Source organism: Chionomys nivalis, chromosome 18 (genome assembly GCF_950005125.1).
Source record: "Chionomys nivalis chromosome 18, mChiNiv1.1, whole genome shotgun sequence".
Taxonomy (NCBI): Eukaryota; Metazoa; Chordata; class Mammalia; order Rodentia; family Cricetidae; genus Chionomys; species Chionomys nivalis.
In genome coordinates, this window is record NC_080103.1 from 13,042,978 (window position 1) to 13,070,361 (window position 27,384).

The 27,384-nt window shown below is 51.2% G+C and overlaps 1 protein-coding gene across 1 annotated transcript; it reads right to left on the reverse strand.

Annotated features, from left to right (window-relative positions):
* Positions 1-648: 648 nt before the first annotated feature.
* Phgdh (phosphoglycerate dehydrogenase) lies at positions 649-27,384 on the reverse strand. Its single transcript, XM_057794148.1, has 12 exons — positions 27,141-27,384; positions 18,130-18,281; positions 16,752-16,817; positions 14,593-14,647; positions 14,396-14,494; positions 8,617-8,749; positions 8,048-8,196; positions 7,051-7,203; positions 4,037-4,169; positions 2,839-2,969; positions 1,685-1,922; positions 649-944 (listed from the first exon to the last, which is right to left on the reverse strand). The coding sequence occupies exons 1-12, from the start codon at positions 27,276-27,278 to the stop codon at positions 790-792; spliced, it is 1,602 nt and encodes a 533-aa protein (XP_057650131.1). The 5' UTR covers positions 27,279-27,384; the 3' UTR covers positions 649-789.

Genomic DNA, 27,384 nt, shown 5'->3' on the forward strand with positions numbered 1-27,384 from the left:
GGGATATAGCTTTTCCAGGATCCTCAGAAAGCAGCATGGTCTAGGGATGTAAACACTGTACATAAGGCAGGAGGAAGGAGCCGGGGAGGGCTGGGAAGAACAAGGGTTGTAGTCCTTCATTTTCTTTCAGAAAAAGCTTTGGAGAGAGGTTCTGTAGAGGGAAGCCAGATGGGGAGCCTTGGGGACACAGAAGAAGCAAGGTGACGACCATGTCACGCTGCCACTAGTAAATGCGGGCAAGACCCAGGCTAAGCAGCTAATTCCTGTCCTCAGGGCATGCAGCATGGGGCCCTGGGCCAGCATCTCTTGCAAGACCATCCTCCCTTCTTTGGTCACTGCAGTGCTGTCTGTCTGCATGGGAGAAAAGTCACCTGGTTCAAGACAGGGACACAGAACCCCTGAAGAGCTAGCTCTCTGCAGGGTCCTGGCAATTGGGACCCCCTTCCCTATGTCCCATTCTTGGTTCCTGGCCTACCTCTATCAGGGGTCATGTGGCTACAACTAGAAATGACCTCAGAAAGATGGCTTAGTGAGTTAAGGCACCTGCTACCAATCCTGATGGGCCAAGTTCCACCCCTAGGTCTCACAGGACAGGTGAGTGGGTGCCCTCTGCTGGCTTTTCTGGATAATGACCGCACAGATACCATACAGTGTTCGATGCTTTACTAGATGTTATTTCAGGAAGGTGCCCGGGTTCTGCCCCAGGAACGTGGATCTCCTCTCCCTATAGATCACAGGGAGCAAGTTTTTCAGAAAAGCCCGAGGAGCTGGTGCCTCCGAGTCCCAGGTTCAGAAGCAGAACTGGAAGGCTTCAGACACGTGCGGCTTCCACGTGTCCAGGCTGGGCAGCAGGGACGAGAGGCCCATAACGTGCCAGGTCTCTCCGTCTGACACCTTGGAGGTTTGGTAGGAAAGCAGCTGTACACCTGCCTCTGCCAGGAGGCCTGAGGGTGGGCAGAAAGGAAAGCCCGGGTTAGCATGGCACAAGGGGGAAGGGGTGAGAGAACAAGAGTCCAGAGTAGCGAGATGTCAGGTTTCTGTGACCCAGGCTGAAGGGCGGAGAATGGGAGGGGGCGGCGCTGGTCTCCACAGTAAGGAGCTGCAGTGCCAGATAGGTGACTTTCCTCTATGCCGGCCTCTTCTCAGCCTGAGTATCAGGTGAGGCGGGGAGCTCATACCCTGACAGGAGCTAGGCCAATAGCGAGGGAACAAGATAATCAGAGAACTGTCCTCTGGGCAAAGATGATGAAATAAAGTCCCCCAGGGTCTGGGGACTCATCCTCTGCCAAACCTGGACAAGACCCAGAACCCTCAGAAGTCCAGGTCCTGGGAGACCAGGGCTGCACCTCCTGTGCTCTGACACATTCTGTTAGGCTGGTCACCAGAGCCCGTGGAAGAAACGATCCGTGAAGTAAGCTCCAGGGATATAGAGTGTGTGCGGGAACATGGCAAACTTGTGTCATGGCCGGGGGTAAGTGGCACTCTGACCACCTCTGCCCATACTATTCTGTGACCTCAGATGAGCTGCTCACTTTCCCTGTCTGAGCTGTTTCTTTCTAATATTGTAGAAATGGCTCTGCAAGATCCTCGGTGAGGCACATATAGACACGCCCTGAGGCACAGAGAAAGGCCCAATCCCAGGGAAGACCCCATCCTGCCAGCCTCCCCCGCAAAGCCTCCTCACCAATCATAGTGGGCAGCATTACAGGGTTGGAGGGTGGAGCTCGGAACATGAGCAGGGGCTGGCCCCGGCGTAGCGGCACCTCTGGTCTGAAGACAGCTCCGTTGAGCATCTGCAACATTGGGGTGGTACCCTGGACCAAGCCCACAGCTTGGTAGGGGGCACCTGCCAGGGCCACAGTCAGGAGGCCTTCCCCGCTGCCCTGCTCCCCTGGAGCCGCCGGGCTGTGGGAGGTGATGACCTGCAGAGACAAGACAGGCACAGTTGAGCAGTCTAATCATACCCATGTGTGGGGAATCGAGCCCGGCCACCAGCTCAGCAGTCTGGGGTCAGGGACAAATGTGGACTCATGGCTCCAGACTTTACCTTCTCGGAACAGTCAAGATGCCCCATAAAGGGAGGAGCAGGTATCTGCCTGGCTGGCCAGGAAGGGTGGGAAGTGGGAAGCAGAGGACCAAGCACTGGGTAGCTGACTGACCTGTTCCTTTCTGTACCAGCCTCTTAAGTCAATGCCTGACTAGGATGCAGGAAAGGGGGCAAATGTGGCAGGGCCGAGAGAACACTGTTCCTAGGACCCCAGTCAGCTTCAAATGGCCACCACATAGTCTTTGATTCCAAGGGGAGTGGGGGAGGAAGACACTAGAGGAAAGCTCAGGGGGTGGAGGAACGTGTTCCCAGGGTTTGCAAGCATCTCTTGGCTCCATTCAGATGCAGTCTAAGCCAGCTTTTTTTTTCTTCAGTTGTGAAATGGAGGTGCCTTACACCCCCCATTCAGGCCATTTATCCATCTATCCATAGTTTTGTGAGTATGAGTTCACACCATTACAATCAAACATATGGTCCCTCCCTTCACAGATGAAGGCATTAAGGTGGGCTCTCACCGATAGGCTAGCTCTCACCGACAGGCTAGCTCTCACCAATGGGCAAGTAGATGGCAAGAAGCAAACCCAAAGAGCGAAACTGGAAACAGGCACTTAAAGTGCAGGGTAGAGCTAGGCACGGGGCACATGCCTGTAATCCTAGCATTTGGGAGGTAGAAGCTGAAGGATCAGAAGTTCAAGGACAACCTGGGTTATACAAGACTGCGCCCCCCCCCAAAAAAAAACAAATGAAAAGAGGGGTGGCAGGGCAGTGCCCAGGGTAAAGAGGGTACGCACATTGAGGCCAGCCTCTTTCACCAATAGCTTAGCGTTCACCAAATTCACATCTGCCTGCTTTGATGCTTCCCTCAGAAGGCCGACAATGACCGCAGGACTCAGGCAGTTCCCAGCGTTCTTCAGAGAGGCTCCTGGGGACACAGAGGGTTACCCCGAAAGTTGGTTGTTCACTAGGCATCACTTAGCTCTCAGTGACAAGGCTCTTGTTGCCCTGGGGATCCCAACGGCAGGCTGCAATGGGCACTGTAATTCCTTGAGAGTGTTAAAAAGCCAGCTGTGGGGTCTGAGCCCAGAAGTCTAGGATATTTTAACCAATTTGAGAAACTCCCCTCCAAAACTGAGACCATCCCAACTGGTCTCTTTGGCCGGCCTGTCTTCCCAGAAGATGCTTGGAAAACTGTGTGCTCCCACAAGTGGCTGGGGATGGCGACCCTTGCAAGCTCAGAAGCAGAAAGGTGACACTGAAGTGACCATGTGACCAGTGTCCTGCTCTGTTTTCTCAGGGGCTTGGGAGCCCAAGGCACTGGGCGTGGCATCCCCTGGCTCTGCCTGTCCCTGATAACCTTGGCGTTTTGGGTTTACCTGCCCTGCCCAACCTCATGATCTCGCCCCAAGTGTCAGGTGCCAAACAGGCAATTGGGGGTGCTGGGGAGGCTCTGTACAGGATGAAGGGAGGCACTGAACCCTGTCTGCAGAATGGTGGACCCACTACCAAGGCCCCCGAGCCACACACAGTCAGGTAAAACCAGAGCCACACAGTTTTACTGACTGATTTAGATTCTCTAAAGATTCCAATATCTTTTACACAAAACTCTCTGGTCTTGCTTGCACGGGGAACTTGTCTATTCTAAAAACACTGCATAAACACGATTTGAGAAAATTAAGTACATTTTCCCAGGGAGCTTATATTCCACTTACATACATTTTTTGGTCCAACTCTGTCGTGAGTTGAGCTGTACCCAGAGCGGGCCCAAGTCCCCTGAGTCTGCCACTAGATCTGCACTGAGCACTGGACACACCCAGCACATGAGTCCACAGTCCCTATTTATTCCCTGTGTCTCTGCAGGATCGCTAGCTAGCTCATGCCCGCGGGCGCAACCAGACCTGGACTCAGCAGATATGAGTCCACAGTCCCTATTCCCTGTCTCTCCTCAGGGCCCCTAGCTCATGCCGCGGGCCCAGCCGGACCTGGACTCACCTTGTGTCACCACCTGGATGGTCCCTTTAGGGGAGCCAGCCCAGGCATGCATGAGCGTGCCCAGCGCTTCTGCCAGACCAATCCAAGGCTTGGTGTGTGGAGAGAAGGCGCTGGTAAGGGCCTGGGCGTTTACCTGCAGGAAGAGGGGAACAGGGTGGGGCTGAGAACCTCCTCAAATGAGAAACTAAATCAACACCACATGGCCAAGAGTCAGCCTGCCATGCAGGGGCAACTCAGGAGATGGGTGACAATCACCCAGAAAACAGTGACTTATCCCCGTAGGTGAGAACAGCTACTGAGCCCAGCTGCACTATGCAGCCAGAACAGGGGCCAGAAGCCTAGCTTTTTCCATTGAACAGCACTGGTACTGGCGCCCTCTGTGGGAGACGGACTTCCTGTGTGATGGACAGGGGTCTGTCTGGACAGCTCAGTAAAACACGGAAGTCACAGGTATACGGAAGCAGAGTGGTGGTTCTTAGGGAGGGCGATCTAATTTACCCTTTTTGGGTTGTTTTGAGACGGGGCTTCACTCTGTAGTCCAGCCGGGCAGACCTCCCGAGTGCTAGGCTTATAGGGTGAGCCACCAAGCCTGGCTCGTTTTATTTTCTATTTTGATTATTTGAAGCGACTAACCATATTGGTCACTGAACACTATGCTCAGCTACCATAACATATAAAACCAGATTCAGACAGTTCCAATGAGCCTACAGTATGCTTCAAACAGCCACCTATGCTGAGTATGCAGAGGCATGCTGGGAAATTAAGAAGTCAGAGTCGATTGGAAAGGCCCTGGACATCCCAAGTACAGGGTCTCAGGGCTTGGCCCTCCCTTCTCCTCCCAGAGACATAATAACAGAGCTTCCTTGTTCTGAGGTAAAATTCCTGCTCCCTTTTGTGGCTCCAGATGCTTTGGCTCACAGTCAGGCATTCACAATTTCTTTGAGGCTACTTAGAAAGAATCTATGCAAGAAGAATTTAATTAGGAAGCTGGGTTTTAAATTTGCCTGCAATCTCAGCCCTAGGGAGGCCAAGGTAAGCGGCTCCCCCTGAGTTCCAGCCCAGCTGTAACTACAGAAGAAAACCCTACAAGCCACATCCTCACCCCACTGACAAGCAGACAAAAACATGGGTGTGATGAAAAAAATCAAATAAGTAGCTATGAGATGGGGAAAATGTCATAATTCTGTTCTTGTTTTCATAGTTATCACTAGAGGAGTCAGAAGCTGCAGCGAGACACGGGAAGGAAAAGCAAACAGAGGACTTGGAGGACTAGGAGCCAACTCAGAGCAGAAAGGCTCAGCTAAGAAGCCCCAAAGCAGGCCTCACACCTCACTGGAGGCCACACAGCCCAGCCCAGGCTTGCTTCTCTGTACTTCTGTGAAGTAAAAGGGTGTGCAGTGATCCATCTTGAGAAATAAATAGCAAGATGCCAGGGCAGAGTCAGGTGCCGCTGGAAACCGGCCTGGCCCCAGGGCTCATCTGTGCTACGGTCAGAGAACTGGAGAAGATGCAGGATGAGTCAGGGAGGAACATTTCTTTCCAAAGACTATGGACAGCTGGGGTAGAGAGCTCTATTTGCTAACTTGGTTGTGAGACGGAGAGAATTCCTATCTTACATAGGATGGCAGCCCTCTGTCTTTGTATCCCGTGGAACTTGTGTGAAGCAGCCTGTCAGAAAATGTCATGTGATCTCACCGCCACCTCATGATAGGTGGCTACCTCAGAGGGTTCCCATGTAGGGGGCAGAAGCCCGCCTTTAAAACACTTGAGCGGGTCAAGCTTTATCAGGTTGCCTAAGAAAGGGGATATTCATCAGCAGGGCATCAGCTGAGGTGGGAGAGACGGTCTGTTTGTTCAGTCTTCCATTCTTGGGTTGAAGAGTTCAGCCAGGACCCTAATCAAAGTCACCTGCTCAGAAACTCACTGGGCAGCCAGATGGGTAGGAAAAAGTGCTGCGGCCTCAAGGAGTCAATGCAGCGTGCAGGAGAAAGAGAAAATGGGCTGGCCAGTGTTACCTGGTCACCATAGGCCAGCCGAGGAAGGCCGGCTGAGCGAAACTGTCCTTCCTACCACAGTTCTGTTCCAACCAGTGACTCTCTCCAGGCTGTGAGTCAGCTAGGAAGGCACGGGCCCTCTCTCACTTACCCGCTGTTTCTTGCAGAGTATCGGTTACATGTCTGGGGCATTCATATAGTCAGCCTATTGGTCCTCAGAGATCTCAGAACTCAGCATTAGCCAGATAACAAACCCATGATAGCATGTAAGAATGTAGTTAGTCCGTGTGGCAGCATACACCTTTAGTCCCAGCACTTGGGAGGCAGAGGGATCACTGAATTCAAGGCCAGTCAGGGCTACATAGTGAGACCTAGCCTCAAAAACAAACAAGCAAACATAAAAAAACCCCAAACAAATAAAAAAAGAGGCAGAGCTGCAAGGGCCCAGAAAGCATTGGTGAAGGAGGGAAAAAGACTCCAGGAAGAGCTGTGCTTTCTTAGTTCTGTGTCCTTTACTGGACCCCCATGTGTGTGTGTGTGTGGGGGGGCACCTGACATTCACCAGACTAAGCAAGGGGGCTAACTAACACAGCAAAGATTTTAGAAAGTAGGAAGACTGGTTGGTTATGGCAGAGTGAGCTCTGACCATGGACACTGTGCTGCAGTGTTGAGCATAGCCCCCAACACACACACACAGTGGGCCCTGCTCCCTCACCCCGGCAACACACCCTCCCTCCCAAGGCATGTGGACAACAAAGGAGCCTTTCACTGGTGCTGAGCCTGGGAAGGCTCACAATCTCTGCAGCGAGGCTACAATATAACGGCTCAGAACCCAGCTCCTGGCTCCAAGTCCTTGGCTATCAGGACTATAGAAGAGTTGCTCCTGCCTGTCCACCCTGTGAGCCAACTCAAGTACAGCCTTGGGCTCCATTCCCAGGGCTGAGTCTGTCCACCCCGAGCTGCTGTGTGTGTTCTCTTCTCGGACTCCTCCAGACCCTAGACCCACGTAGAGATACTTACAACCCCTGCTAGAGACTTCCCCTTCACCATGTCCACAAACTGGATGGCGATTTCCTCCCCACAGCGGCTCTGGGCCTCCTTGGTGCTGGCACCCAGGTGGGGACAGCTGATGACATTCTCGTGGTCCACTAAGGCCCGGTCCCGTGGTGGCTCCTGCCCAGAGAGAGACCTTTAAGTTGACCATGGACTGGCTATATTATAAATTCTCTGCTGTTGTTCACACTGAATTTTGAGAATTGCAACGATTTGAATCCTGGCCTCCTAACGACGGGAGAAGATGGTGCATTATCAAGAAGATGATCATATACAGGGGAGCTGGTGATACACCATGCACCCTGGCTGGGAATAGACAAGTGCCAGGGGGTTCAGAGAGGGCCAAGTGACCTGCCACAGTCTCACAGCTAGAACCTGCATTCACGCCAAAGGCCACACTCTTTCTCCCGGGCTACACCGAGGAGCCCTGATGCTGAGATAGCATCTCTGAGGAGAGCGGGCCAACGGAATTGGTGGAGTGTGCATTCTGCACTCTATATGCTGGGGCTGAACCTTTGCACATGCTGGAAGAGCGGTCCACACTGGGGACTGCCATCACCCCTGGGTTTCTGGCCCTTCCTAGGAATGAAGAGAGAGCGAGGAACTCTAATGGGTACTGGGCAGGCCATGTCATTGGCCATGGGGTTGACTAAAGTATCAGGAATGACACACTAACTCCTGTGTTAGTCTAAAACCCCTAGCCTCATCAGTTTATCTCGGTTTTCCTCAAGTTACCAGTATAGCAACAACCTGACCAAGAACGGGTCCTATTTTAAGCCCCGGGATTTGCAGAAGACAGCAGAGAAAAGGCCTCCTCAGAACCACAGGCGTGTTTCTTGGCAGCACAGCTTCCTCTGTGCCAGAAACAGTGAGCTACTGTCCTGCGAGATGCTACCTTTCCTTGCCTTGTGGCCTCTCGGGTCCTCATCTTTCCCCTCCAACTTGACACTGAGGCTGCACTTACCTCTGTGAACACATCCAGGGCGGCACCAGCACACTGACCAGACTCCAGGGCACGGAGCAGGGCACCTTCATCCACAATCCCTCCTCGAGCACAGTTCACCACTCGCACGCCCTTCTTGCACCGGGCAAAAGTGCTGTCGTTCAGCAAGCCTGGGAGAGAGAGGGAACGTCACCCACTGTGGCGGTTCCTGACCCGCTCTCTCAGCACCGGTTCCCAGAAGCCACCTCTCCCCAGAGGTCTCTTTCTGCTGGATAGGTACCTTGTTCTCACCTGTCTTCAGAGACGCTCTAAGATCATAGACTCTGTACTAGATATGGGTTAGACTCAGGCAGTTCTGGAGATGAGCGTGCTCTGAGTACCCCTGCAGGGTGCCACGAAGCCTCCACACGGGACGCTAATTGCGTCTGTGTCCCGCACATTCACATACCCTTGCTTTTTCAGCTAGCTCAGCCTCCTCCTTTGGAGGCAAGCACTTGTGACGAAGAGCCACGGTGCTTGGCGGGTCCTCACTAGGTCCCTGTCCACACTTGCTCAATGGTATCTGCAGAAAACCCACACTAAGAGCCTACCTGTGGTGGAGGGCAGGAGGGGAGTGTGGACAGTGATGAAATCACAGAGAGGCCAGATCTCCTCGAGCGGCAGCTGCTGGACACCAAAGGAGGCCGCAACTTCTGGAGAAATGATGGGATCATAGCCCACAGTCTGGTCCGAAGCGAGAAAAGGGAGGAGGCGCTTTACCATCCATGTTGGTATTGTCAGTAACCGCACCATTTGCTAGTAGTGGGCACCACATTAAGCCTAACTGAATCCTCTAGTCTAACTCTCGGGACAATACAGGGCGCTCAGGGCTACTCTCCTGCCTCTGTAGGTCAATGGGAGGAGGCTTGCAGAACTAGCAGGGAGCAGTCAGACAAGGGAAGGCTGCCTATCACCAAGACCCAACTACAAGTAGATGCAGGAGCAGCTCATGTGTGGCTGGGCAAAGTGGAACTTGGAAGCTGAGGTAGGAGCGCTGGGGAGGAAGGGCTCAGGGATGACCACCAGGCCCACTGTCCTGGCTATGCCAGCAGGTGCCTAGGGTTGAGGGTGATAGGCCGGGGAAGGAGTGAGCAAGCATTGTCCACAGAGGCCAGAGAGCACAGGTTCAGCTTCTTCCAAGTCCCAGCAAAGGTCATGCCCCAGCAGCCACGCAGATGAAGGGAACAGGTGTATGGGGGTAGTTTACAGTAACCAAGATCTAAGCACTCTCTGCCTGATCTACCCAAGAGGCCATCCCAGGTCTCCCTCCTGAGCTCAGTTCTATGGGCACCTCTGACTTTGGAGAAAGAGGCACCAGAGCCCTAAGAACAACAAAGGCAGGCAGTCCTCGGAGGCAGGTGCCTGCAGCATCCAAGAAATGGCTGGAGCCAGGAGTCCTTCCTCAGCTGCTGCCAGCCATATGTCAGAGTCCTCTAGAAGGGTGAGGACCCCAATATAAGAGCCGTTGGAGAGATGACTTCAATCACCCGCTGCTCTACCATGCTCTAAAGCAAAACTATTGAGAGAATCCTCCTGAACTCTTCAGGAGTATCTCCACAGTGGACCCAGATGTAAGTGAATTCAGGGAAGAAATGAGGCCTCCTCCTTGAGCGGTTGCTACCTCTGTGGGGAGGGATTCTTCCCCTTCCTGTGCTTTCTAAGCCCTCAGCTACATGGTGTGGGAAGCCCCTGAAATTAGGGAGCTTCAGATCCTGCCTTATGACAGATCATACAAAGACTTCTTCCTCACACTTAAGAGCTTCGGGGGAAGAAAAAGAAAAAAAAAGCCAAATGGTTATGAAGAGGTTAACACTTTGGGGCCACATTTTGGATCATTAGCCTTGTTCTAAGCAAAGCCAGGGAGCTCCCTTCCCCCATTCCCGCCACCAGAGAAGGCTGGAGGAAAGACACGGCTTCTTGGGGCCCTCTAAGGAGCACAGCGCGGAGCACCAAGGGTGCACATATTTCGAAGGCCTATTCAGACATTTTTATTGCCCTCCGATGGAGCCCATTCGCTTCCGGACAGAGAAGGAAATGCTCAGGACAGAGATGAATCCCTGGCCTCATCCTCACAATTCGCCTTTGTCTGCTGGCGCCAGAGATGATGAGAACAATGGCCCCGTTCATCTCTAATCCAGATGTGTTTTCTTCTCATGTGCAGTGAGGGTAGAAAAGAACACCAAGAGATCACAAAGCCACGCGCGACTGGGCGAGCTCACAGCACTCTGTGGTCTTTTCTACTCTTGGGGACCAAGGCCGACCACTTGTTTGATCCCTAGCACCCCCGTGGTAGAGGGACAGAATTCCCATAGTTGTCCTCTAACTTCCACATACCGTAACGCACGCACACTCACGTGCACACACAATTAAAAAAAATGCAAGAGTAAAAATTTGAAATAAAATAGCAATAATAGTTTTTTTCTGAGGTAAGAGCTGTTGCCCTAGAAAGTGGCTGTTGTTTGCGTCACTGAGCAGTGGCCGCTTAGGGACTTAATGTGGGCCATGAGTGAAAACAGTGGTGGTCCTGTAAGCCAGGACACGCGAGTGGACTCTCACTTCCTTGTCTTTACTCTTGAGCCTGTAGATGACCTTGCTGGGCCTCAGTTTCCTGTGAGTATCGCAACTGATGCAGCTGACCTTAGCAAACAGAAGCTAGCCAGGAAATGCCAATGGCCACCGGGTCTCAGGTGCTGAGGACACGGGTGGGCAAAGACCCTCCTAAGAGATGCTGATGGGGTCTGAGACATTGGTAAGGAAGCACAGGGCTCAGCTCTGAGCCGGCCGGGGCCTGGTTACACACCCTGAGAGAGATGCCAGCATAAACAAGGTGAGTCAATCACTACAGCTCTTATTTAGCAACACATTGAAGGAAAGTTCAAGGTAACAACAGAGTGTAAGGTCACCAGCGGGCTACAGGCTGACCTGGGTGCCATCCACCTTGCCCTGGAATCCTTCCTCTTTAATGCTGTTAAAGTCATATCACCTTTTCCACCAAACACAACCCTGTTAGCCACTATTTGTTTGGTTCGTAAAGGTGTTTTCCAAATGTTTCCAAAGTCCAAATCTGTCTAGTAGCTTTTTAGACTCTCACACAGACACTGAGATACATATTCTAGCTAAACTTCCTGTTAGGATGGCAACCATTACCATTTCAGCCTTCCCGTGTTTTAGGACTTAATTCTTCTCTATACTTGAGGCAGGATCTCAGGATGCAGTCCAGTCTAGCACTGAGTTCTTGACCCTCCTGCAGTCTCTTGAGTTCCAAACGTGCTCCACCGCACCTGGCCAGATTCTAACTACCTCTCCTTGCTTTCTAGATTCCACAAATGATGCCTGGTCCTGGGCTATGGGTGAGAAAGGTGACTAAGCAGTGCTCTGGGCCACCATCGACAATTTTCCTCCCGCCTGACAGGGGCCTTCCTTGAACCCTACACATTGTGTGTGTTCGGGGGAGGGTGGGAGGTGGGGGATGCAGCTTATCCCCACAGGGATTAGGGAAGAGGCCTTTGCTGAAACCTCAATGTGCCTCTCTGGTGGAACAGCCGATAATCCATACCACAGCATTCCAACCAAGCTTGAAAACTTTTTACCTTAACACCATATGCAACATTGTGTTCTACACAGACCTGCAACCTTCTCTGGGCATAGTACACAGTCTGTGTACACATAGAGAATGCACTCTGGGGTGGCATATACCAAACTAGTGCCACTAAGAGGAGGCTCGTGCTGGGAGGCTGATGTGGGAGGCCATTATCTGTACAAATGCATTCATTTATTACGTAATTAGAACAGTGCTTTAAGCTGGGCATTTGGGAACATGTCTGCAACCTCAGCACTTAGGAGCCAAGGCCAAAGGGTCCTAAGTTTAAGGCTACCCTGGGTAATTCAGCAAGATCCTGTCTCAAGACAAAATAATGAAAGGGTCTGATGATGTAGTTCAGGGGTATAGCAACTTGTCTGCTTTGGTGAGGCTCCAGGTTCAAGGCCCGGTACCCCAAAACCAACCCAACAAAACTCCCATATTTAAAAATTGTCTAGGTAGAGAAATAGTTATAAATCTTCATGCTTTACCAGTTAAATTATTATTTTCAAAGGGAACAAGACTAGTTTGAAAATGAGCTTAATAAGGATTGGTCTCAGGGCTGTGAGATCACTCTGTAGGCACTGGCACTTACTACCAGGGCATACGCCCGGAGTTGGATCCCTGGAACCCACATGGTGGAGAGTCAGGTCTCACACTCTATCTGACCTCCACATGTGCACCAGGGCACATGTGTGCATTACATACACACACGGTAATATAATTTCTTAATGTGATCATTGTTTCCTCGTCTAGATACTTAGAACTATGCTATCTTGTTTTCTGTGGCTTTGAAGACACAGATAGGAGCTTAGATGGTGCAGAATCTTTGTCCCAAGATGACACCCACTAAATCCCAGGAATGTTGCAGGGTGGTCAGGGGGCTTGACGAGGGAGGGCACCACAAGCCATGTTTTAGGGGTTTACAAGGAATGGTTCAAAACCGAGACAGGCAGGAGGGACCCTACAGAGACATCTAGACAGAAGAAGCCCCAATAAAGACAGCATACCCTCAAAGTCCTGGTTGTAGTTAAACGTGGCTAGATACGGCTGTGCATGCCTATAATTCCAGTACTCGTAAGTTTGAGGCTAGCCTGAACTACATAGTCAGACTCTATCCTAAACACGTTTAAACATGTTGTGTGTGATACAAAGCTACAGACCAGCAGTAAAGTGGACAGGTTCTAGAGATTTCTTTGACAAAAACACCTGTCTGAGAAGAATCTATTACTTCTTGACATGGATGCTCAAGGCCCCACATGGCCAACACCTGCAGGTAGGGGAGCATCTGGGCATTAGCAGGTGGCTGCTTGGGCTCCCCTCTCACCGTTATTATTTGGGAAACAAAACAGGGCTCTTTGGCTAGATTCAGCTACTGCTAAGACCTCTGTTCTACTCCTAGAAAAGTCTGGGTGTTGACGCCCCGGGGACAATGGGAGTCACGGGGTGGCGGAGAGCCTCACTGCCGGTCCCCAAGCCACCGCATGACAATGAAATGCTTAGTTGGTTTGTTCCATACATTTAGCATTGCTGAAACATGGTCCTTAGCTTTTAGTTCAGAATTCTTCATGGGATAAATCTGGACCTTGGAAAAAGTATTCTTAGTAACTCATGGCCTCCCTGCCCCCTCCACCTGCTGGGGCTGTGTCGAGATTTCTCTTCACCGTCAATGGATTCTGTTGAGGCAGGCCCAGTTCTCTCAGGGACCTAATATATACCTGAGGCTTTAGGAAGGCATGTGATTTAAATACAACACTCAGTGTGGCAGAATGGAATGCTGCCCTGGGGTCTGGGTCACCATCCCTTCAGCGAGTCCTTAGGCACACTCTTACAAATCGTGGGTGTCAGTCTCAACCCATAAGTTCCGTTCTAGCGCTAAGGTAGAAGGGGTGCTGACCATGGGAAGAGCGAGGAGGGGAGAAAGGGAAACTCTATAATAACTCTTTGTAAGGTTTCCTGGACCTGGAAGGACTGATTGTCAAAACAATTTTCTTAATGTTTAACTAAAGCCTCTGGCTGCTGCATGACCCCCAATCCCTGTAATTCCCTCAACAACCACATTAAATGGTTGACAGTGCATGCCCGCTGGCACCCAGTCAACTGCCTGTAGCTGTCTGGCCTATCTAAGCAGATCTGTACTGAACACCAGCCTTCATCCAGCCAGGAACTTCCTGGCTCCCAGAGTTGGAAAAGAGAGGACCAAAATGACTTTTGAGACAGCACGAAAACTGTCTAGTCACTTCTCATATCAGGGCATACAAACAAACGCACATGCATTTTAAAGAAAGTATCTTGCTATTTCAACCCAGGCTGGCTTTGAACTCACGAGCCATCTGCCAGAGGCACCTAGATGCTGAGATTATAGACATGTGACATCTTTAATCTTTGCTGGGGTAGTGATGGAAATAGGAAGGTCAGAAAGCCTTGGCATTAGGCTATAAATCTGGTTTCTAAATTGTCAGAGAGGAGACACAGCGAAACCAGGAGGCCCTATAGCATGATGGGAAAGGATGTATATCACAGAAGAACATTTGCTGGCCCATTGAGACACGGGGCTACTGATACCCAGGAGCTGAGGTACTGTATTGAGTACTCTCAGCTTTTGAGTTCAGATGTCCCAATAGAGGCCAGTGATCCCTTTCTCCCCGACTTGACTGCTTATTTGATAAGAAGTCCTAGAGATCCATGTATAATCTTCCCTCAAGCCTTGCTCTCTCTTCCAATGCTACTTCAGTCTGGAAGCCTCTCACCTTCATCCCAAAGGACTGCATTCGGGTGGCCACCTCTCTTCCAATTCTGCCCAGGCCAAGAATTCCCAGTGTCTTTCCGTTCAGCTCTGTTCCCATGAACTGCAACCAGACAGGCAAAAGGCAAAGGCGCCCAAGTCAGGACCAAAAATGGGGCTTGGGAGGTGAGCCCAGATGGGCGAGCCAAGGCAACAGCTCACCTTCTTCCGGTCCCATTTGCCATCTTTCATCGAAGCCGCTGCCTGGGGAATCTGCCTGGAAGAACACAGCAGGTTCAGTGGGTCACCCTGAAGAAGGCGTGAGGACGGCACAGCATAGCCACCATCTGTCAGTTATTCTCCTGAGAACCACACTCACCGGGGGCATGGGGTCTCAGGTTCAGGGTCATTGAGTGTAAGGGGAGCTGGGACAGAAAGACCATAGGACACCTGTCTCCAGCCAGGAGGCTGGCAGAAGAATCTGATCTACTTCCACAAGAAGGAGTGGGTTTGGCAGGTTTTCTCCTGTAAGTAGTGGCCAGACTTGCACAGTTTACAGGGACAAATACTTCAACGATGGCAGGAACTCTTCCCGTCCTCATCAGGACCACTCTTGATGACTTCTCTTGCTTCCAAGGAAAGGGCAGCTGATCTTTCCTTCTTAAACCTCAAGAGAGCTAACCTGAGGCAGATGGGTGCCACTGTCCAAACCCTTCCACTCTGCCCTAACTGATCCTAATACCTCCAACATGTCCACCACCATCCTGCCTGCTCCCCACGACGCCCCCACACACTACGGACTATCTCCTTCTACTGGCTTCTGCGCAGGTCCGAGTTGCCATGTTTTGTGTTGTTTTGCTTTCTGGACCAAACAGAGAAAGTGGCGGTTAGGGCACTGGTAGAATTTAAGGTAGAAATTAAGACGCAGACAGTAGGACATGTCACCAAGACCACATCTGGGAACAGTAAAGAAGAGATGAGAATTGGTATGCACAGAAGACCTTCTCTAGGCTGGATGCCCTGAGAAGTGCTCGAGCCCACACCACTCATTCCTGCATGCAGGAGGCACTCAGCCAGTCACAGGGGAGCAGCCTCAAGAGCAGAATGCCCACTAGCTTATGAGTCAGGAGCCTCCTCCCCAGCAGGGTAGAGATGTCTTGGTTCATGCGCATCCTCAATGAGGGATGTCAGCAAGGGAGGCTGGGAGGGCAGCCTTCTTTAAATCACAGTGTCCTGCCTACTCCTTTAGATAAGCTGGTCCTGGCAGTAGAGGGAAACCAGCACCTCAGGAGTAGGGGCAGGAAGTGGTATTGGGGGATCCTTCTTTGACTCTAACAGATAAATATACCACCGAGATTAACAGCAGAAACAAAACTAGCGTCATGGGCTTGTACCATCCTCCCGGGAGAGACCCAGTTCAGACATCCTGGGAGACCTGGGGACGCTCCTAGCTGAAGCTTTTCTGCTGTGCCTGCAGTCCTTGCTGCTCCCTAGCCCCATCCTCCCCTCACTGACCAGTGCAAAGTCTGAGCTGCTATGAAGGACTCCTGGGAGAAGTAGAGCAAAGGTCAACTCCCCCAGCAGGAGGGAAAAGATAGGAAAAAAAGAACTTGGTAATCACAGCAGGCCTCAGGCCCCAGCAAGAGTGCTAGCTGCTGCCTGGCTCTTCAAAGGGACTGGTAACAGCTTCAGGCCCCATTTTACAAGAAAGCCTGTGTCACAGAGACAGGAGAGAAGCCTGTTAAGAGTGTGTGTCCTGTCTGCCAAACAACTGCCTGGAGCATTAGGAGGAGTTCGTATTATATGCGCCATCTACTTGGTTACTAGACTGTCCCCTCCAGGAGACCCACACATCCAGAATTCTGCCAGAAGAGCTCCCTGAGATAGGAATCCACAGGGAGGCACAAGAAGGATGATCAGGTATTTATTGCATATGTTACAATATAGGCCTAGAGGACAGAGTTAGGTCAAGGCTGGGGGCCCATGCCCAGCTGCTAAATCCAGAGTCTCTTGAATGAATTAACAAGAGTTAAACCCCCAAATCTCAATGTTTAACAAGTTGGCAGTAATCCGGACACACACGGCACTTGAGGTTATAGGGTACGGAAAGCATCTCAAGGTTTGCAGACTAGAGAAGGCACAGCACCCAGTGGGTGTGAGGCGTGATAGTGAGTCGGAGGAAGGGAGGGGAAACGGTGTGTAAACTCTCTGTGCACTTGGAGTTAGCATCCAGCCTCCCGTGCCTGCTTCCAAACAACTCAGAGAAGTTCCGGGGCATCTGCGTACCCCTGCAGCTGTATCTTTTCCCTAGGTGTGTTTGCTTGTGGTAATCATTGACCTACCAGAGGGTGTCTGGGTCACGTGAGAAGTCAGGGACTTACCTGGCCAGGCACATGATCATCCCACAGGTGAGTTCCGCGGCACTGAGGCTGTTTCCGTTAGGGGTGCTAAAGACCCAACAGAAGAGAGGTCAGTGGACCCAGACAAACCTAATATTCTAGGTTTCCAGCCCCAAGCTCCCACGTTGGCTTCTCTGATCCTCTGTGGCCCTAAGAACCAGGCTTCCTGGGCCGCCCGCAGGGAAGCACCTCATGTGAAGGAAGGTGGGTGGGTGGTTCAGCTCGGTTCGCTTTCATTTCAGGGCCCATCCATCTCCATGCCCCTCTGCTCCTTCCTAGGGGAGACCCCTGAGCAAATCTCCGACTTTCAGGCCAGCCCACTGTCGGGTAGCCCTCATCATCACTTCTCCGGGCTTGTACTAGGAACAAAGCTCATGTCTTTATTTCCACTTGGTTGGTTTCTCCTTCTTACTCAATCTATTTTTGAACTGAGAAAAAAGCCTACTCCTCAAAAACAACAAAACACCAGAATAATGTTGACAACTCCCCAGACCTAACACGAATTCACCCTCTTGCTTCCTCTACTGGGTGTATTCATCTCTAGAAGGTTACAGGAGTTAAGAGATGCTACTGAAAAACAAAAGGACTCTAAGAGCTTGTCATTGTGAAAGACAACAGAGCTTCCAGCTCTCCCCCTACCAAGCAGCAACGGCTGGGGAAAAAGCGGGGCTGGAGGACTGGAGGGACTGGGTAGAATGGGTTATCCTTTAACATTTCCACACCAGGTACTGACCTCTGTCGGGCATACAGACGGTCAATACACTCCTACCCTCCTGGGGGCAGGGGAGGCACAGCAGGACTGGGAGTCAGCAGAGTGGGCCTGGAATAGCTATACTACCCAGGAGCCTGATGCAGGACAGTGCTCTAGTGGCATGCTGGCCATGATCTTTGCTCGGCGCTTCTACAAACACAGCGCTAACAGGGACCCCTCTCCTCTGGGGCCTAGAGTGCTAGAAGAGAAACTGGGGTCTTTACTTCAGACCGGTGCAGGAAAATAAAGGAAAAGACAACATGAGACGTCACTCTACCAAAAAGCACACGCATCTATACAAGGGGCAGGACCATAGAGCTAGCAAAACGGAAGAGCCAGGCTGGGGCCGGAAACCAGGAAATCTTTACCTACGGTCTTCCGATTCCTACCCTAAGCTACAGATGTGTGGGTCCCAAAGCAGGGCGAGTTCCATATCCAGAGACTGTGAACCACAGCCTTGGAAAAACTAAGCTGAACTGGTCACCATCATAGGGACCTGGGGCCCAGCTCAGATAGCACTCCGAAAGGCCTAACACCTGGCTCTCATGTCAGCATTTCTTTCCCTCTCTTTATTGGTCTCCGCACCCACCCTCAGCTTCCACAACTTACTTCATGACTAGGATGCCCTTCCTCGTGGCGGCCTCCAGATCCACATTGTCCACGCCTGTGCCAGCCCTGCCCACCACCTGGAGTTTCTCGGCTGCGTTGATGACATCAGCAGTGACCTTAGTGGCTGACCGAACGATAAGGCCTTCACAGTCCTGGGTAGGGGAAGACATATCCGGGTTTATATAGCTGCTCTGTGAGGTACCTGAAGCCTCTGGTGCACTCCCGGTGGGTATGAATGCCACTCATAGGCAGCTCTGCCTTCTTGGTGTACTGTCGGTGATGTGGTGATGTGGATTGTACCCTGCACAGGTATGATGTGGAGTTGACTCTACTCGTAAGATACAAGCGCCTTGCCAAGCACACTCTGGCATTAGCCTGCTGGTGCTAGGCATTTGATTCATCTCTCCCTAGACAGTACCCCAATAAGTACCCGTAGCCAAGGGATAACCCTTCCAGTGTGACCAGACATGTGTCCCAGTCAGCACCACACATGCTAACACTCCTGGATGCCTCTTTGCTCCAAAGGTGAATTGCAAAGAAAGAAAAGGCAACGTCTGCACACATCGGTCTAGCCTGGGCTCAACTCTAAGCTGTGTTGATCCGAGAGGGATGTGGGTTCAAGCTTCAGATGTGCGAGGCACAGACAAGACAGGCAGGTAGAGCACCTGGCCATCCCTTTCTTCATCGGACTGCCGAAGAGAAGAACAGAAATAGAATCCAATTCCACACCTCGAGTCCCTGGGCCAGGCAGCTGGAAGGCAGTCTGTAAATGCCGAATGAGTAAGCAATATGAATGGAAGACATGCCTGCCGAAATGAAAATGTTTCCTGAGACAAGAACCCACAGGAAGAGGGGGAGGGGGGCTTGAGTTTAAGTGATGCCCTCTGCAGCTGCTCAGAGGCTCAGTCAATAGTACACTAAAAATACGCATGCCATGAATTCACCATCTCAGCTGGGCCAAGAGACCCCCGACTTGGCGTCATTCAGAAAGACATGCTGTCTTTCCTGAGGAAGAACATTCTTTGACCAGACAGGACGGGAAGCCCCAGGAGAGGTAGCAGGTGAAAAAGCCCGCACTCTGTCCTACATGGGTGGCCTCAGGCCAGCACGAAATGATGTAATGGTGCTAAGCCGCTGGTTATGGGGGCAGGCGCATGTCTGTCACCTCAGCACATGAGGGCCTGAGGCCCGAAGAGCATGTGTTTGAGCCAGACTACCTTTAATTATTAATTAGTAAGTAAAAATAGATCAAACAAACAACAAGAAGACAAATGTCAATAAAAAAAAAAACACCAAAAATAAAGAAACACCAAGTCTCAGAGGCCAAAGTTCAGGCAGGTCACTGTGACAAGTCACCCCCTTCCTTATCCCAGACCTCCTCCACAGGTCATGTAAGAGGGATGGTTTCCCCAGAGGCATTCTCTGCCAGGTTCTATGGAGACCTTCCCGCATCTCTCTTCCACGCATGGATTCTGAAGACAAAGACAGGCCCCCAAAGCAGGCCCCGAGGGTGAGCCCCACACTGCATTGATTGTGCACAAGCCTGAAACTGAGGGAGGGACAAGTGTGGAGAGGTTAAAGGCCAGAGCTATGTTCTCTCTGCTGGGAAGAGGGGTGAAGCTTGTGCCGTGGCAAAGGGTATTGATGCTGGCGGAGGGGAGGCTTAACTTGGAATGGACTGACTGCTCCAGAGTCCAGAGCAGTTGTAGAATCTATGATGACAGAATCCAAGGCCCATCCAGGCAACATGAGACCCGGCTTTAAAAAAGAAAAAAAAAAGGATAAGAATAGTTTTAGAATCACTTCTCTGTAGCTATTGATGCTTCAGGTACCCACATTGGTCTAGTCAGGGCTGTGCCTGCCCACAGAGCTCCATCACCTGAAGGGCACCTGAAGGGCGCTTCAAGTCCTTCAGTGGCTGTGCTTTAGATAGAACAGAGCAGGAGATGCCAAGAAATCTTCCTACGTGTCCCAAGTTTATTTTGCAAATGAAAAACACACACCCAGCCACGCCTGATCCCCTAAAACCCAGTCAGTTCTGTAAACCTCCACCACCATCCCCCAGGTCCTTGTATTTTCTTTCTTCCCTTGGCTTGGTCACTGGTAGGTAAGGCAACCAAGAAACCATCCAGACCCAAGTTTGGAGACCGATACACCAAAATCTGCTAGCACTTGCCCTAATGGTACACTCAATACCAGCATGCGCCAAGAGGGTGCCCCAACTTCTCTCTAGCACCTTAGCCCCATACTAGCCAGAGCCCAGTCAGAAAAAGCACATTGCTCCTGGCACACAGACCCGCCACACTGGCTCTGAAGAAAAAGATTCCCCTGCCTCCGACTGGATTTGACAGATGTCTGTTCTCTAACACTTAAGTTCAGAAGAGCCATCTCATCCTCTCTTTGTTCTGAGACACGGCTTCATGAGATCAGGCTTGCTCTGAATTCACAATGTAGCTGGGGATGACTTTGAACTTCTGTTGCTTGTCTCCATTTCCTAAGTGATGGGATTTCCAGCACTCACTACCACACCCATTTTATGACATGCCGAGAATGGAGCCCTGCGAGGCTAGGCAAACTCTCTACCAACCAAACTTCCATCCCCAGCCCCAGATGCTCCGTATTCAGCTGTCCTTCCCCTGATCTACTAGACCTAAAGATCTCTGCTCTTAAAGCAACGTTTTTTAGTTGAGCATTTATTTACCTGTAATATTTTTGGCACCCCTCCCTTTTCTCCACAGCCCCATTGTGGGGCTCAGTGCTGCCTACGTAAGCCATGTTTAGCATCTCCAGGGGCTGCTTCGCATTGCTCTCACCACAACACCAAGAACAGACCCCGTCATCCCTATTTTCCAGGTCAAGGAACAGGCTTCGAGAGGTAACCTGAACTAAGTCACTGTTACAGATCTAAGATCAGCCCCAAGAACTGGTGGGCAGACAAGATGTCAAAATGATAGAGTCAGAGTCACAGCCAGGGAGGGGCAGAAAACAAATTGGAAAATACCTTGACTCGGAGGAGTGGGGAGTTGCTAGTAATTACTTTTTAAAAAGGGTACTCTACGCCAGACGCTGGTGGCGCACACCTTTAATTCCAGCACTTGGGAGGCAGAGACAGGTGGATCTCTGTGAGTTCGAGGCCAGCCTGGTCTACAAAGAGTTCCAGGACAGCCAAGACTGTTACACAGAGAAACCCTGTCTTGAAAAACAAACCAACAAAGAGGGAGAGGATATTTTACATCAAGCACTGGGCTTCTCAACAGCCTAGTTCATGGTCTCCATGTCATAGACAATAATCCAACCCTAGAAGAAGCTGGGTCAGGATCAAGCCTTCTTAGAGTCTGAGTTTGCAGTCACTTTCCAAAGGCAGCATCCACAGAGACACTGTCAAAATTCTATGGTTACTCCAGGAAAGCCCCTGAGGTTCCCAACAAGGGTCTAGGGTCTTCAACTACTCCCCTAGCCAGGCTGCCATGAAGACACAGTTACAGAACAAAGACAAAACAAAAACAGAACAAAAAGGCCTCTAGGTCATGGCCTCTAGGTCATGGACTAGCAACTATTGATGATGAAACACTCATTACATCAACTTGATCAATAAGAGTGACTAAGGATCTCCAGTAGGTTTTGGAAAAGGGGAAAAAGTTGGAAGGATCAGGAGAAACATAACAAACATGCTGGGAAATCAACAGAAACAGGCACCTAGACAAACAGATCCATGGTGTGGCAAGGTGACGAATATCCAGGCACTGCGAAGACTAGAGCAGGGCGGTTGCGAGTTCAAAACCAGCTTGGTGACAGAGCAAGCCATTGTCTTCAAAACAAATAGCAACACTAACACTCACAGAAGCAGGAACTTATAAAGGCAAGAACCAAAGAGATGGGGAGAGGAAAGACTGAACAGCAGTACTGAAAAGATTTAGAGGGAAATGCTTAGATTTTAAGAATCCAGATGAACTAAAGAAATTTACAATAAAACACTGGAGCAAAGTGTATACTGGGTTTTCTTAAGCTCTTGGGATGACAGAGTCTTCTATTTAAAAAAAGACACACATTCAGAAACTGTAAGATCATGGCCATGTTCTAAATGTAAACCTCTCTATGGAAAAATGTCTCATAAAAAGAATGAAAGACAATGGCCTTGACATGGGAAGAAAATCCAATGCACCACCTAGTTTCGGTGCCTTCAAAGCAGAAGAACTCAATAAAACATCCTTGAAGGCACAGGCTGACAATGCAGACCCAACGCCTGAGAGCAAGGGGAGCGAAGCTGAGCCGAGCCGCCGGGGTTTGCACTTAAAAGTCTCGCACATGGGAGCCTGAAGATTGCCACAGATCTGAGACTAGCCTGGGCTACAGTGTGAGACCCTGACAGTAGAGGAACCAAACAGGAGCTCAGCTGGGCAATCCTGGGATCCCGCACCCAGGTCCCTTGCTGGGAGGAAAAAACTGACCTCTGAAGGTTGCCCCCTGCTGCCCCTCCCCCACTCCACACAGGGAGATAGAGATAGAAAGATAAAATTTTTAAACAAAAAATTGTAAATTGAGCAGGCACTTGGTGAAGCCCCGTCTCAAGAGAGGAAAAACGGTGAATTTTAAAAGTTCATTTTACGTGGCTGGAGAGATGGCTCAGCAGTTGGATTCCATTCCCAGAACCTATGTAATGGCTCACAAACATCTGTGACTCCAGTTCCCAAGGATCCAATGCCCTTTTCTGGCCTCCTCAGGCACTGGGGCACCCACTCAGTCCACAGCCATACAAGCAGGCAAAATAAAATACACATAAAAGTAAAGTCTGGAATGTTCATTTCAGGTTTCCTATTGGTAAAGAGAAAACTGACCACTCCCCGACGGTGAGCATGTGGAGAAAGCAAGGTGAACACTGAGCAGCCTTTGCAGAGGGCAGCTGGGCAGCGGCTGGAGGCTTAGCATCCTCCTCTGCACTCAGCAAGCACATTTTAGGTAATTGCTAACACACCAAAATATTAAACCTACCCTGGAACTGGCCAACCCTGGGAGAAGGGTTCAAGTTCAACTGACAAGCACAGATAAGGAGCAAGTGGGGCACAGACAACCCAAGGAATCACCTTCCTACCCATTGTCTCTTCTGTGATCCCAAACCCAGGCCCTGCCCTGCTCAAGGTAACCTGCCCAATCATTCCCCCAGGATTCAGTACTCCCTCCAAGGTAGCCCCAGATTGAGGAACCCCCACCCCTTGCAGAGGATGTTGGGGTCCCAGTGGTCTACTTTCTCTGACAGCCCCCAAGGACAAGCAGAGCAACAATGCTCTCTTCTCCCTGGCTGGGTCTGTTCAGTGTGCCAAACAGCTTTTGGCTCTGATGAACCTGAAGCTTCTCCAGTAGAACTGGCACACATGTGCATCCACAGCTGGCATGTCCCAAGAGCCCAGAATCTACATTAGAGCCAACACTGGTTAGAGTTTGCCTCCTACAACATCAGCTAGAAGCCATTTCTTTGGCTCATTCAGTACAAATAGGGAGGCCACCAGTCAACCCACCTCGGGCTAAGTGTTCACCACCACCCTCGACCCCTGGCACTCCTGAACACCATCGACCATAGCTCAACCCTCACAGATCCCTCTGGGGTGCTCCTCCCTCTTCTACGTGTACAAACTACTGGACAACCCCAAGGTTCACACCTACCAAACTCCTAGTGTAGTGCTGGCTTAGAATGCTTTCCTTCATGTGTGATGCACGCCTGTAATCCAGGACTCTACCCCAGTGCTCCAACACTGGGAAGGGGCAGAATGTAAGGTTAAAGCTCTCAAAATTGAATCCTCCTACCCCCATTCCAGTGTCTGCTCTTTCCTCTCTGACACTCGCCAACTGGGAATGCAAGCACCCTGATAGAAGTGCCTCCATGGCTCTTTGCCTACATTTCATCCAGGATGCGCACGCTCCACATTCGCCTACATATTTCGTCACTCCCAGGCTTTAGCGCTAGCAAACACTGGTCTGCTTGATTTATGGCTGTCCCAGAAAAAAAAAAAAAAGACACTAACTCAGTGGGAACCTAGCCCCACTCCCTTTCTTCAAGTTCACACAGGCTTCCTTTCCTAACGAGCATGGGCTTGGCCTTGTGGGTAATTCTATTATTGTTACCACTTAGCGCACAGGGTACAGCAGCTCTCCAGGTGATTCCCCTGTTGGGCTGTAGGGAATACAGGTATGCCCGGGCTGGCTTGGAGCATAGAGATTCACCTGCCCTGCCTTCTGAGTGCAAGGATTAAATGCAGGAACCATTATCCTTTGCCACCCTCTTTTTTCTTTCTTTCCTTTCCTTCTTTTTCTTTTCTTTCTTTCTTTCTTTCTTTCTTTCTTTCTTTCTTTCTTTCTTTCTTTCTTTCTTTCTTTCTTTCTTTTTTAAAGATGATCTTGCAGCAATCCTGATGTTCCGGCTTCTCAAGTGTGGGAGGATTACACAGGCATGCTCACCACAGCCAGAGCACACTGTGCTTCACTGATACCCAGCTAAAAATTAACCATTTACAAAGGACTCAGTTGTATGCATGCGCGCACACACACACACACTGTGTGACCCTGTCTCAAATAATGTTGACGTTAACTCGATTCGGGAAATAACCAGGCTAGCTAAAAGATAAAAAAGGTTCCCCATCAAAATAATAATGATGTTATGTTGATGAAAAAAAGCCAACTCTAATCTGTGTCTTTATATTCATATATTCACATACACATGTGTCTGATACCCATATATGAAGAAGACACTACCAGCATTGCTGCCTCTCTTGTTTTCTACAACACTGATCATGACTTAGGGAAACTCAGTGCCCCGCTGTGCTGTGATTTGATGACTGGCAGTTTATCACTAGGGGAGAGAGAGAGAGACTGCTCCTCCTTCTTGGGCTGAGGGCAAAGAGCCTGCCCAGGATATGAAACAGTACAGGCCAGTCCAGCCAAGGGGCTAACCCTTGCTTCTCACTGCAAAGATTAAGATGGCGGAGGGCAGGAGACACTGCCAGAAGGAGATAAAGTGAAGAGGGAGGGTGGAAGTGAGGGTCCTTCTGCTAGGTAGCCAAGATTGATTGGCATTCTGAACTGGGTATTTTGCCAAGGCAGACTGATGGCTGAGAGTTTTTCCTGGGGGCCAGCCGGTCAAGTCAGCCGGCACCCATCTCTTCCTGCTTGGCAAGTATCTCCATTGCTTGAAAGCAGCCTGCATTTTTAGCACTGTATTCCTGCTCCCAAGCTTCCAGGTTTTTGGTGAGGCCTGGCCTGCCCCTCCCCCATCTCACCCCCTCCCCCCCATTCCAGCCCCATTATTGGCTATAACATTTCTCACTGCCTCTGGAAAACACCAAAGCCTTCCTTCCAACTGCAGCCAATGGTTCCCTGAAAGCCTTTCCACAGACTTCCTGGCCGCTGCTTAGATGTTGAGCCAAGGTCTCTGACACCAGGTGAGAAGGATGAGCCTGCAGTGATTGCACCATTGACACTACCCACTCTTCAGAGTCGCATCCTGAGCCATGCCCACCCGTACAGTCCCAAGCAAGTCCCTTCTCCTGCACTTCCCATTCCAGCAGGTGCTACCGCTTGTTGTCTCAAAACGGTCACCTGAGCAGCTGTCTCAGTGTTGGGCCCTGCTGGCCAGGAAACCTACAACCTTTCCTTTTCTCGGCATGCTTTCCAGACACGGGCTCATTCTGTAGCCCAGGCTGGCCTCGAACTCACAGAGATGCTTCCGACTCAGCCTCCTTCATGCTAGGCATGAGCTGGCCAGTTCTTTGTCATTTTTTGTTGTTGTTTTTGAGACAGGGTCTCAGGCAGCCCAGCGGATCCAACTTGAGGAGCCTCCTCCTTCCCTAGGCTTCCCAAATGTTGGGGTTACATCTGTGTGCCACCTGGCCTAGACTGCTGCAAGTTTCTTAACGACCAGGACCAGAAAAGTATGCGAATAAGGGCCGCTGTTGGGCAGGCACTTGGATAACAGCTCCACAGAGGAAGGGGATTGGAGGCGGGGCAGGGTCCTGGGAGAAACCGACGAGCCAGCTCAGTTTCCAGGGCAGCCAGAGCAACCCCGCTTGGTCCCTGCGGTTTAAGGCCTCTCAGCCTGCCCAAGAGGAGGCGTACATTCGCCTGGCTGCAGGCCCTGAACGGAGCACGTGGAACTTGGGGCGTGGGGCAGGACAGCTGAGAGGCGGCGAAGGAGACAGCGTACCTCTGCAGAAAGGGCAGGAACTGGAGTAAGGCGCTCCCAAAATAAGCCCTCTAAATCTGAGCAACGTCATCCAATTTAGCAAAGCCTTCTTTCAAGTAAGGGAAAGACTAAGTTATAAGGATTAAGGTTTGTTCCGAAGACTTGGTAGAAGTTAACCCTTCGCGATAGTGCATGGGACGAGATTCTGATGAACTGAAGTAGGTCCTGATCGGCGATGAAGTCGACGGTGGAGGCAGACTCCAGGCGGGCTGCCGCGTGGGAGGCACGGGGCTCTGGTTGCTCCCCGGGCCCGCCCCGAACCCGCGAGCGCTCCCCGGAGGCCCAGGGCCTCGGAAAGCGCGCCAAGGTCTTGCATCAGACGAAAGGCGGTGCGAATTCGCTGCCACAGATGCCACGGGACCGGCATTGGCATAGCCAGCTCCCCCTGCCCCCACCCCAGAAGCCTGCCCCGGGCAGGGGGAAGGGTCCCTGTGCACGAGTCTCCGCGTGCAGCACCCCGAGCCGGGAGCCCGCAGCCTGGGCCGCGGGGCACGAAGGCTCCGGAGCGGTTCTGGCATCCCGCGGTACCAGATGGGAGCAGCTGTACTTAGCAGCGCCGGCGAGAAACACGCGGTTGCAAACAGCACGCAAAGTTTGCATCTTGCAGCCCCGGGCCGTTTCATTCCTCTTCGCCTTTCCTCCCTCCCTCTGCTGGTTCCCAATCTCTGAAAGCCTCGGAACCAACAGATATGACAAGGGAGGACAACCCTGGCACCCGTGAGGTTAGCCGGTTTGACCATCAAGATGCCCGGTGACTTTGCTAGTCTCCGGCTCGCCTTACCTGCAACTCCGCTATCAGCTCCTCCTTGCTCAAGTTCTGCTTCTCCACTACCTGCAGCCCTCCATCTTGCAGGATCTTCCGGCAGCAGGGGTCCAGGCTGTCACTGATGAGCACTTTGCGCAGATTTGCGAAGGCCATTGCTGGAGCGAGGCCTCGGAATCAGTTGCTCTGGGTGGGCAAAAAGCACTTAGGTCAGGAAGCTGCCGGGAGGGTTCTGGCTCCAGTGACTGGGCAGGGTTCTCGA